This window comes from Ips typographus, linkage group LG12, assembly GCF_016097725.1.
Source record: "Ips typographus isolate SLU linkage group LG12, UJ_Ityp_2.0, whole genome shotgun sequence".
In the NCBI taxonomy this organism is placed as follows: Eukaryota; Metazoa; Arthropoda; class Insecta; order Coleoptera; family Curculionidae; genus Ips; species Ips typographus.
The window spans coordinates 3,876,161-3,888,679 of NC_138433.1; the positions used below are offsets into that span (position 1 = coordinate 3,876,161).

At 50.4% G+C, this 12,519-nt stretch overlaps 1 protein-coding gene, 2 long non-coding RNA genes and 1 pseudogene across 3 annotated transcripts in view; 2 read left to right on the forward strand and 2 right to left on the reverse strand.

Annotated features, from left to right (window-relative positions):
- Positions 1 to 12,519, forward strand: part of LOC145736576 (uncharacterized) — a 279,046-nt gene that overhangs the window by 74,466 nt on the left and 192,061 nt on the right. The gene's annotated exons all lie outside the window — the stretch shown is intronic.
- On the forward strand, positions 736 to 1,742 carry LOC145736677 (uncharacterized). The gene is given in 2 exon segments (XM_081991102.1): positions 736 to 1,327; positions 1,330 to 1,742. Coding segments are annotated over 2 exon segments (1,005 nt in total).
- On the reverse strand, positions 2,311 to 3,206 carry LOC145736678 (uncharacterized; annotated as a pseudogene).
- On the reverse strand, positions 7,600 to 9,010 carry LOC145736603 (uncharacterized). Its single transcript, XR_014180040.1, has 3 exons — positions 8,307 to 9,010; positions 7,907 to 8,245; positions 7,600 to 7,850 (listed from the first exon to the last, which is right to left on the reverse strand). It is a non-coding gene; the product is annotated as an uncharacterized LOC145736603 (long non-coding RNA).

Consider the following 12,519-nt stretch of genomic DNA (forward strand, 5'->3'; position numbering starts at 1 on the left):
CTAACAAACGCAAGACGGGCTGCTACGAAGCAGCGCCTGGGAAACAGCACTTCGTGGGAACCTCCCGTTCAGCAGTGGCCCATTGTAATGAGGATGTTTATTTAGTAAATTTAAAGCTAGGGCGTGCCGGCAATATTATATCTCAAGTAGCATAGATGACCATTTACCCTTTAATGTATCCAAGAGTGTCCTTTACTTAATTCACACATCAGCCACGGCCATCAGCTGGCTCCTGAAGGCTTTCTGGTCGACCTTTATGTGGGCGCACATGCCGGTGTCCTGCTCTTTGATGTTGTACACGCCCTTGATCTTTGTGATCCGGGCATTCTCAAGACTCTTGTCGCCGTCCGCGCCGGCATGCGCCTGCTTTGGATCCCCTGGGCTACTCCCATACGCCTTGCGCTCTTAGGCGTGTAGCGGCGAGACTGCTGTAGTCCAGGGATTGATGCGCATGCGCGGGATTGATGGCCTTATCACCACTTCGGCAAGTGCCGATTTGGCAGGGCTCCCCCAAGACACCCCACGGTGGGGATGCTGTGCCATAAAGTCCTCTCCAGTATGCCTTTCCTTCTAATCTGCGCGCGCCCAAAGATTTATGAGGACCGCACTGCCGCCCGTTGGTCTTAAAGCTACGGCTCGCGGCCGCCTTCCTCCCTCCAGACGCGACACCTCAGGCGCCAGAGGGCAGCCAGCAAAGACTTTCCAATCATAAAATAATTTCTTCCAGACCCAGATATGAATGAAAAGCCGCCACTCGTCCTACCGAAGCACCTGGAGTTCATGAAAAGCAACTACCGCGTGATAGAGCAGATAGGAGAGGGCACATTCAGCACGGTATACGCAGCACAGTGCAAGAAGACAGGCATGTACCTGGCGATTAAGTGTATAACAAAAACGAGCGCGCCGAGCCGCGTGCTCGACGAGTTAATGATAATAAAAAAGTTGGACGGCCGCAGCAACTACGTGCGCTTGCTCCGCGTCGAGCGCTGTGGCGGCCAGATCCTGGCGGTGTTTCCCCTCATAAGGGGGATAGACTTCAAGGACTTTGTTGTGCGCTGCTCGCCGTGGGACATCCGCATGTACGTGTACAGCCTGATCCGCGCACTGGTCCACGCCCATGCAAACTCTGTTATCCACCGCGACCTGAAGCCCAGCAACTTCATGTACGACATGGAGAGCGGGACTGGCGTGCTCATCGACTTTGGGCTGGCCCAGTACGAAAAGGGACTGCCGCCGCTCCGCACAAGGAAGGAGGCGCCCGTGCTTTTCTTCAACTCGATTGTTGTTCCCAAGAAGCCGCCTGGGTTCTACCAGAACGATTGGCGCCCGGGACCAGGGGATTCCGGGCGCCAGAGGTCCTCTTCCGCTCCGAAAACCAGACCTGCGCGATCGACATGTGGTCCATAGGCGTCATTCTCCTCTCTATCCTGACCACACAGTATCCCTTCTTCCTCAGCATCGAGGATATCGACAACCTAGTTGAAATTGCGCTTATTTTCGGCCATGCGGAAATGCGCAAAGCGGCGAAGCTGTACGGGCGCGTCTGGAAGTCCAACCTCTCGACGATTAAGGAGGAGCGGATGCCTTTTCAAATGTTGATAAAGCGATTCAACCCGTCTGTGGAGGTAAATGACGAGATATGCTCACTGCTGGGGGGCCTGTTGGACCTGAACTGCCATACACGTATAACGGCCGCGGAGGCGCTCGAGCACCCCTTCTTTAGGACTGATGCGCGCTACTAGCCGCGTCGGGCCTTGTTCGGGCGGTGCTAGAGAGTCGGTTAGCAGCACCGCGCAGATGTCTGCGGCGCCTTATCGGCCCCACTGCCCGCTTGCTGTGTAAAATCCACCATACAGCCGTGTATGCCTTTCCCTGCTAGCTAGTTAAGTCCATACTCCATGGTCGCTTTCCTTATGCATAGACAGCACCCGGTGACTAGTATGCCTTCCTCGGCGACTTCGCTTCGCGAACCCACCTACAGATAGAATTACGGTTTAGACTCAACTAGGTAATGGCACGGCACAGTCAAGAACTAATAGATATGCAATAGGCTGGCTGTGCCTGCCTTGGTGCAAATGCTCGCAGCGTCAAGCTCTTGCGAGCTATGGCACAGGATGCTAGGACAATGTGCAGCGGAGCATCTTAGGACACTTGCTGACTCAGGCAAAGCAAAGAATACTGTAATTGCGTACCAAAACTGGGGCACCAGCAGGCCCTGACACCTCCATATGCTATGCTGGGGCAGCCTTTAAGTACTAACGCAGTACTAATATGCGGCGCCAAATGCACAGTACCATTGAATTAAACAGTTTACTCATAAATGGGGTCCTGGCCCTCAAAAAAGTCGTGTGCAAGTGCTTCTTCCGCCGATATACGGGCCAGCGGGTCGTAGACCAGCATGCAGTCGCTCCAGGGGTCGGCTCGTTGATCATGGACCTGTATCCTTTCCGCCTGTAGTGCGGCACCACATCCTTGTAGTGGGGCAGCGTGTCCACGCCCCTCCAGTGGTCGGGGGTTGGCGTCCCCAGGATAGCATATATTTTATGCAGCTGGTCAATCTCCGAATCCCCTATGAACAGCGGAATCTGCGTGCGGAGCTCGGCAATAATACATGCCAGGGACCAGACATCCACTGAGGCATCGTAGTACTTGCAGCCCAGAAGAAGCTCGGGCGGGCGGTACCAGAGGGTGATTATCTCTTGGGTGTAGCTCCGCAGCGGGACGCTGGCAGTCCTTCCCAGGCCGAAATCCGCAAGCTTAATATTAAAGCTGCTGTCGACCAGGATATTTTGGGGCTTGAGATCGCGGTGGAAAATATTGCGCGAGTGGCAGAAAGCCACGGCTGTGCACAGCTGGTGCGCCATTCTGCGCACGACCTCCCAGTCGAACCTCATCTTTCTTGCGTTGGACTGGTCGATGAGCCTCTTGAGATCGGTCTCCACATATTCAAAGACGAGGTACATCCGATCGTCGTTGTGGATGACCTCCATCAAGTTAATTATGGTCGAGTGGCGCAGATTCTTGAGCAGGAAGATCTCCCTGATGGTCGTGGCAGGTATCCCCTCGTTCTCGCTTTCAGGTCTTATCTTTTTGAGGGCCACAAGCTTGCCAGTAGCTTTGTCCTTGGCCTTGTAGACTATCCCGTATGTTTTCCCGTATGTATCCCCCCCTATCTTCTCCAGCTTCTGGAACGAGCTCGTAGCCATGCGGGCCCAAAATTTTACAGCGCTGAATTTAGAATGCCTCAGATTTTTCTTGAAAGATTTGCGCTACCGAAACATGCCCTGCCGTGCTCCTGATGGGCATGAGACACCCCGCGATGGTTCCGTTTTTCCGCGTGTGCTGCTGCGTGGCATCTTCGCGGCGTGAGCATTTCTGCGGATCATCCGCCTCTCCTGCCGCTCGGAGAGACCAGTGGCACGCCTCGCTGCAAGCCCGCTGAACATGCCAAGCCGTCCGGTGGTCGCTGACCGGGCATTGGCATGCCGGCAGGCTATTTCCGCTGCTTCCAGCACATGCCGGCCGAAGATCGCGGCCGATATGCTGCGATTGTTTGCCATTTTAGGCAGCGATGCTGTTACGCATGAGCCATTTATACTCACATAGAATATAGGAGATAGCGAGAAACAATAGATTAAATAACTTCACGTCAACAACTAGTGGCTTCACTAATGCTTGTCGGGAATAATACTTGTTGTGGTAGTTTCAAACCGTGGTTAATTTGTCTGTAATACTCGCGGCCCGCTGCCGCCGCATGAAACACCACGGCGGGTTTGCTTTGCGACGCAGAGTCAACAAAAGATGAGTGTCGACAGGCTTCCCGTATTTGCTACACGCGCAAACTATAAGATAGTAGAGACGAAGCTGCGGAACGCGCAGCACGGGCACAACTTGCTCAAGGCCAAGAGCGATGCCCTGCAGGCACAGTATAGAAAGCTGGAAGAGCGCTATACGAAGACAATGCAGGATGTCAGCAACCGCTTCCAGCAGGCCTTCCTTCTCCTGAGCCGTGCTGAGTTCTACGGGGCCAATGTCGACGTTTTCCGCGGGCGCTGCGCCCGGTCGGCTGTCCACCTGGAGACGGTGGCGCCAAGCTCGCAGAATGCAAGCTGGCATTCGACGGCCTGCTTGCCCACCTGGTTGAGATATCGTCCATCAAAAACTCGTACTTTGCGCTGAAACACACCCTGGACTACACAAACAGACGGGTGAATGCACTAGAGCACATGCTGATCCCCAAGTTGGAGGAGACGTTAAAGTTTATAAGCAGTGAGCTCGATGAGCAGGAGAGGGAGAACTTCTACCGCCTGAAAAAGATTCAGAGCTTGAACAAGTAGCACTTGCACGCCATCCCATCGGGTGCATTTGAGTATGCTTTGCAGTATTAAATGAAACTTGCGCCTGGCCAGTGCCCTCTGTGTCCAGTTTACCTCATGTCCTATCTGCAATGCCCACTGATGCGCAAGGAAACGGGGAGCGCCAGATTTACACTTTAGGCTTGAGACAGCCTTGCGATACAGCTAGTATCCCAATATACTCCCATGCTGCGAATGCAGCTGTTGGCGCAACCTAGACGCTTCAACCAGCTATATTTCTGCTCTCTTTGATACTTGTGTTCAGCAGTGGGCCACGGGATAGTAATTGCTCGCCGATGTAGCCGCGGCCTAGGCCCAGACATTCAGTGGTGTCTTGGCACAGCCACCTGCAGCCTCCGGTAAAAAATTTGCAAAAATTTTGGACCCCAGATGATTGCCAAGAATTTAACTATCAAGCAGCGATACCATCTCATTAAGAAGCCGGAGCCTGCCGCTTTTGAGCTGAAGGGGAAGCATGAGCAGTATCCACGCAGGATCTTCGACAAGGCGGAGGCGGAGGTTTCGCCCGCAACAATCATAAAGTATGCGATCAAGAACGAGAGGGCCGCGCGTATCATGGAGAGCAACAACACACTGACGTTCATTGTAGACGTCAAGGCTACGCAGCCCCACATCAAGGAGGCAGTCGTCAAGCTGTATGGATTTCCTGTGCAGAAGGTGAACACGCTCATCACCTTCAAGCACTACGCTAAAAAGGCATTTGTCCGATTCAAGGACGAGGGTGCCGCCGTTGATGTTGCCTCACGCGCCGGAGTTCTATAAAGTAGTTGGTTCACACTCTGGAGGTCAGCCGTTGTTGTTTGGGATGGGAAGCCCCCATTTTCCCGGCCGTGTTTCAGTCGGGTGCTTCACCGCGTGTTTCTAAATGCTATGCGGCTTTGCCCGTCACCATGCGTCCCTTGGTGCCTTCGCCATGCTGCAATGGAGTGGCCTGCTTACCAAAGCAGCCGTGTTTAGCTCATAAAGAATTATGCGGCGCGCCATGTTCCTGCCCGAGGGCTGCTCCGCCGCAGGCCAAATGTTTGACAGGAGTGCATGCTGTAGGCGCAGCCTATGAAGCAAACTTCGCTAAATTATCACCCTCCCCTTTTCGCGACCTACGCGCTTGCCTATTTGTTCTCCCCTCAATGCTGGACTCTATTTATGCCATTTTGGAAAGCGGCACGGCGCGATGGACTGCTGGAAGCGTCGCGGCTTGCAGGACTCATGGCATGGGGCATTCAGCTTGGCCAGGCTCCTTTAAGCAGCCTGGCTGGTGTGCATGCTTAGATCGGCCTATCGGTCTCCCACAATTACCTAATAGCAAGCAATTTCCTGGCGCTCCTCGCCGTACACTGTCGACAGCCACAGCCACAGCCACAGCCACAGCCACAGCCACAGCCACAGCCACAGCCACAGCCACAGCCACAGCCACAGCCACAGCCACAGCCACAGCCACAATCCAAATGCGACTCCCAGCCAAGTTGCAGATTCACACCTTTTGCGTGGCCCGGGCCTACAAAAGCACAAAGCAGCAGTACGTGCTGCTGTTAATAGTTAGCCATGCATATAAAACCCTACACTGCTTACCCTGGTCCGATGGCCAACATGCTGGACGTTTTCGCCTGCAGCAGTACGCTGGTGATGCACTGGCAGTTGTCGCGCTCTCTGCCTAGTGTCGTGAATGTAACAGTCAAAATAGGGATTCAAACTTTAAGGAGAAGGTCATTCAAGGAAAAGACCTTACCCGCCAAAAAGGCTTAAATAGCCAGCGGATAAAACCCACACGGTTTTATAAAATGTACACTAAGCCAAGCAGCGATACAGGAATCAAGAAGATAGTTTATTCGAATGCGAAACCGGTTGAAGCCAGAACGGCACCATCCGTAAATAAATCCCTGTACACCAATTGTCTGCAGCCACCCGGGTCTCGTATCCACGAGGGTACGACACTTATATACCTTGAGAGGTACTGTGAAGCTTACGTGGATGAGCGAGTCTCGCGTCCTTGTTCCAAGCTTAGGCCCCCACACATCGTCCGCCGTTCTGCAGTCCGAGCTGAATAGCGCAAGCAGCGATTTCCATAAAGATAGCATCCCAATAACCCGAAAATTTTAACCGCTATTTTTATTTGAACACGAACATGTCCCGGATGCCATACCTGATGCTGTCCCGGACATACTCGGCATCTGCCAGGGCCTTTTCCAGGTCTTCTTTAGTGGCTGCACCGAGCGTATATATCGGCACCACCTCCCCATCCTCGACTACAAACAAGCCTGTACTGCTGCCAACACAGTAAAATGGGCGTCTGATGGGGATCCCGGCATCTAGGCAGGCGACCAGCACTGCGTTGCAGACAAGGGGCAGATCCGCCGTGTTAGCGCAGACATGCACAGTCAGTGTCCGCCCCTTGTCGAGCTCGGTCATCACATAGCGATAAAGCAGCTTGGAAATGCTGACGAGCCGGGACGATCCGGCGCACGACCTGTAGAGCGCGTGTCTTATTTCCAGGGCCATGCCGGTGCGATAATAATCGCTATATAAAAATTTGCGCAGGGCGGCGAGCACCCGGGCTGCCGCGCACGCTTGTTTTTATTGATACCACCTTCCTGGCACCACCCACCCACTGTGCTCGGGGTCCACTACGCGGGAGGCTATGCCCGGCCTAGAGAGTGAATGCCATATACATAAATATTTATTCGCCAGGCCGGCCCTGCGGCGCGCGGCAGATGGCTGGGATAAAGGATACGGTGCACAGTCTATTAAAAGCTGCTGTAGCTTTTGACGTCCATACGGTGCACAGTCTATTAAAAGCTGCTGTAGCTTTTGACGTCCCCGCCTGCGCCCTTCTTGCCCCGCTCCATCAGCGCCTTGTACTGGTCGTAGTACTTCCTCGCGATTTCGGCGTAGTACGGCATGTCCAGGTCGTCCATCGCCCTAATGAGGTCATCGCCCGTTATTGTCTTTCTAGTCTCTAAGTCGCAGATATTGTCACGAATAACATAAGTTGCACCATGTTCCGTTACCTAGTCTGGCCCCGGTCTCCCCCAGTGCACTGCCAAATCAGCGAGACCGGCAAATTGGGGTCATGAGATGAGTATTTAATCAGCGTCTCAAGCCATCGAAGATTACTGGTCTCTGGGTCGGTCTATCGAGCATCAGTCCGAACTTCCTAGTGCCCGGACGGCTCGATACCTTCTTGGAAATCCAGGCTGAAAAGACTAGAGTTCTTCTTCGGCGTGTCGGTCATAGGGGCTCCCTGCTTGTATCGAGCGGGTTTCGCTTGGCGACACTTCAAGAGGGCTTGCAGTGCCTAAAGTAAATCCTTCGGGCTTGTCGGACATAGGGGTTCCCTGCTCGTATCGAGCGGGTTCCGCTTGGCGGCACATCAGAAGGCCTTACGCACACTCACACACACACACACCCCCACGCACCCCCTCGTAGAGAGTGTTCCATGTGCGTCCCGCCTGTAGCGGTACTGGCGGCCCTCTTAATCTGGGGGTAAGATTTAGTTAGGCATTATCTTCGGTATAAAAATAAAGGAGACATACTTGAGCTACGTTTGTTGTTTCTCTTCCTACGCTACCCCCAAAACGTGACATGGTGGAGGCGCCTTGTTGAATCCCGGGGCTACCGATCTCCATATCTGTGGCCAAACCAAGTGTACGCCCTAACAGGAATGAGAAAAGCGTACAACTTGAGATCAGCAAATCCTAGCAGCCCCTTTCAACCAAGGCACAGGAGTTCAAGCGTAGGAGACCCTTGGTTGCCAGAGACAGATTACCTAACCCTTACGCTTGTAAATACAAGAAGGGAAGACATCGAGCAGCCACAAGAACCAGAAAACGATCTGGAAAATACAGTAATAGAGGCAGGAACACAGGTACAACCTGAAAAAAGAGATAAACCATTTGAAGGCATTAGGAGATCAAGGGAAATGGCGGACATTACCATTTCGGCTGTAGAGGCAGGGGAAAAAACACCCGCATTACCTCAGTTTATCAGCCCACCGACGTTCAACCCTGGTAGCGATTCAGCACCCCAATTTATCGGAACGTATGAACGAACAGCGGTGGCAAATAGTTGGAACGATGCCCTAAAAATCCTATACTTCCATTCGTACCTGCAGGGTGCTGCAAACATTTGGTATAGAGAGTATAAGGCAGCAAACCCCGAAAGCAATTGGCTACACATCTGTCAGGCATTTAGAACAGAATTTAGCGACGGTAATCACAGTCGCCATCTGCTGGCAAAGGTGAAGCAAAGGAAACAGAGGGACCTAGAACAGACAAAAAATTTCTTTTACGATCTACGGGTACTATACGAGGAGTACAGGGAAAACCTGGACCTCGACGAATTCCTAGATATTTTTCAGAATGGGTTAAGAGACATACCAAAAGCCAAATACTACTGGCTGACGAATTTTCCCAATAACCCACCCAGAAATTTGGACGAGGTCAAAAAGCTTTGCGCTACTATAGATAACGCCCCTGAAGAGTGCTCAGCGCCACTTACCTTTAGACCACAGCGTCAGACAGAAGAAGGGGCCTATGGGCCAATAGCGCAAAGACAACCTCCATTTGACAATACCCGCCCTTACAGAACCCCGCCACCGCTCAGGAGAGACTATGGCACAAACCATGCCAGTAATCCAGAAAGACAGTACCAATCCACGAGGACATATGACAACAGGCTCAGGTGCTACAACTGCGGTAAAATAGGCCACTTTGCTGCTATGTGTAGAAGTAGACAGCAGCACCCAAACTCCAGGGGGTGGCAAAACTAAGCCCCGTCACCCTCTCCACTCGGGGCACAACGTGCTATAAGATACTATACATAAATGCTGTTGTGAACGATTATTACGTACCGGCGATAATTGACACAGGTGCGGAACTAAATGTGATAAGCCATCTCCTGGTCAACAAAAAACATAGGATCAGAGACCCACCCACGTTGCTTGTGACAGCTGGCGGTCAGAAAGTAAGAAGTCTAGGCGACACATTGGCATCACTGGAGCTCAGAGGCAATTACAAGAAAAAATTAGAAATTAAAGCAACGATATTGGAGAATACACCACAACCCCTTATTTTGGGCATGGAGTTCTTAAGGGAAATGCAGGCAGCAATTTGCTTAATATCCAACATACTCACCCTAAATCAAGATTTGGTGATACCGCTCGGTGCAAAGCAAGATTCGGCATCCAAAAAACCATGCAAAACACGAAGCTGGAGAGAAGTGATCCAAGAAATACCTGGGTCCATCTTCAGTCTTCCGAGCAGCACTGCATGGGCCGTTGCAGTCTCTTCGGCTCCCAGTAGAGATAGAGGAGTGGGAAAAGCCATCAGGGACCATTTGGCAGATTACAACACAGAAAAGCTACCCATAGGGAGCGTGGTCAGTTTGTTTAAGAAAAACAGACATACCCTACAGATGATAGTAAAAGAAGAGGGTAGCGAATATATCCCTACTCATACGCTCCAACATTGCTGTAGGAAATTGAAAGATTGGGCAATACGAAATAAAATAAGTAAGGTGGCTATACCTAGATTGACATCCGCAAACGGAAACAGCGAGTCAGATTGGGAGAAGCTTAAAGACTTGCTGTATGAGACTTTCAAGGAAACGAGTGTGACGGTGCTGGTTTCAAAAAATAGAGAACCCCGACCAAGAAAGACCAAGACACAAGAAACCAGCTCCTGGAACACCCTGCCGAACTACATAGAAAACGATGACCGCTTGATAATTAAGTTGAAGGCAAAGGAAGATTACACTCTGAAGCCAGGAGAGAAAAAACCCATCAAAACTGAACCAAAAATACCCCTATCCACAGAGATGTTATTAGTACAAAACGAGGGATGGCTAGTACGCAACAACCTACTATGCAACCTAGAAAGAGCCGAAAACTCTATATCATTGACCCTCAAGAACATAGGGCCAACTAGAAGGGTTATTTACAAAGACACAACGGTGGCACGGCTAGAAGAGCCCAGTGGTTTGAGCACCACAGCACTCTTTACAACACAGAGAATAGACGAAGAAGTAGTGACATTAGAAGACCACAAACTGGACCACATTACGGATAAGCAGTTCAAAAAAGAACTAGAGAGTCTACTGGTTGAATATGGGGACGTGTTTTGCAAGTCACCAAAATATATGGGCAAAACACAACTGATAGAGCACAAAATAGAAGTAACAGAAGATAAACCAGTGAAATGCCGCCCTTATAGAGTCTCACAATCCGAGCGAGAAATCATTGACACACAAATAAAAGAAATGCTCAATTGCGGAGTAATAAGACCATGCCACTCGCCGTGGGCAAGCCCCGTTGTACTGGTGAAAAAGAAAGATGGCACCACGAGGTTCTGCGTGGATTACAAAAGAACTATAAACCCAGTCACCAAAAAATCATGTTACCCGATACCACAAATCGATGACATTCTCACATACATGGGAAATGCCAAGTACTTTACAACTTTGGACATGTTCTCGGGTTACTGGCAGATTCCTATAGAAGAGTCGTCCAAACAATACACGGCTTTCACGGCACAGGGACATGGATCATACGAATTCAACGTGTTAAGCTTTGGTCTATGCAATGCACCAGCAACCTTCCAACAACTTGCAGATAAGATATTTAGAGACTTAAAGTGGAAGGACATACTAATATATCTAGATGATATTATTATTTATTCAGAAAACTTAGAGGAACACTTAGCAAAATTACAGAAAGTATTCCAGAAAATGAGAGAAGCCAATCTGACCTTAAAACCGAGTAAATGCGAATATTTGCAGGAAAAGATAAGGATTTTGGGCTATACAGTAAGCAAAGAAGGAATAAGCCCAGAGGAAGAAAAACTTGCAGGGATTAAGCAATTCCCCACACCAAAGAAAACAAAGGACCTACAAAGCTTTTTAGGATTATGCAATTTTTATAGGAAATTTATAAAGGACTACGCGGTATTGGCACGGCCCTTACATGAGGCCACAAAAAAGAACAAATTCTGCTGGGGTGAAGATCAGGTGAAAGCATTTGAGCTGCTGAAAGAAAAACTTACGTCATCCCCAGTATTAAAACATTATAATCCTAATGTGGGATGTACAATGCACACGGACGCCTGTATAGACGGGATAGGGGCAATTCTGCTCCAAGAAGGCAGTGACGGTCAAGACCACCCGATAGCCTATATAAGCCGGGCCTTGTCAAAAGCTGAGAAGAACTATTCGATCAGCGAGCTGGAGCTATTAGCAGCAGTCTGGGGGATGACCTACCTAAGGCATCTAATCTATGGACACCCTGTAAAAATCGTAACAGATCATCACGCATTATGTTGGATTCACAATGTGAAAGATCACTCAAGAAGATTAGCACGTTGGGCTCTCAAGTTGGCAGAATTTGACTACACGGTAGTCTACAAAAAGGGCAGTAAGCACCAAGATGCGGACTGTCTATCACGGAACCCGGTGGCAGGGTGGAGCGAAGCCGAATTAGATGATATACCCACTTTTACGATATCAACGTTAGACATAGGAGAATTGCAGAATAAAGATAAGGACATACTAGAATTAAAATCAGCAATAAGCAACCCCGAATCAACAAACGTCGACGCACTGACACGACGGAAAATAAAGAATTTTAGGCTGAGGGAGGACGTTCTGTATAGAGCAACACAAACGAAGGAAGGACTGGAACACGCACTCGTGATACCCCGGTCACTTAGGGAGGAAATTTTGTGGGAAGCTCACAACGCTCCTACCAGCGGACACATGGGGGTAACAAAAACTCTAAGTAGACTTACTCCCAAATACTATTGGGATTCTATGACTAAGGACGTCAGAAATTACGTTAAAGGATGTAGGGACTGCCAGGCGAGAAAAGGGCCAACAAATGATAAGCCATTGGGGTTACTCCAGCCTATAAAAGTGGGCAAGGTATTTGATAAAGTAGGGATAGACCTACTGGGACCATTCCGGAGGAGTAACCAAGGCAAGACAACGATAGTAGTGGTGACAGACTACGCGTCAAGATACGCCATCACAGCGGCCCTGCCTAACGGGAAGGCAGGACCTGTGGCAAAGTTCCTATTAGAACGAGTAATACTAATTCACGGCGTTCCTAGAAACATCCTCAGCGATAGAGGCAAGGTATTCCAATCCGAACTAGTGC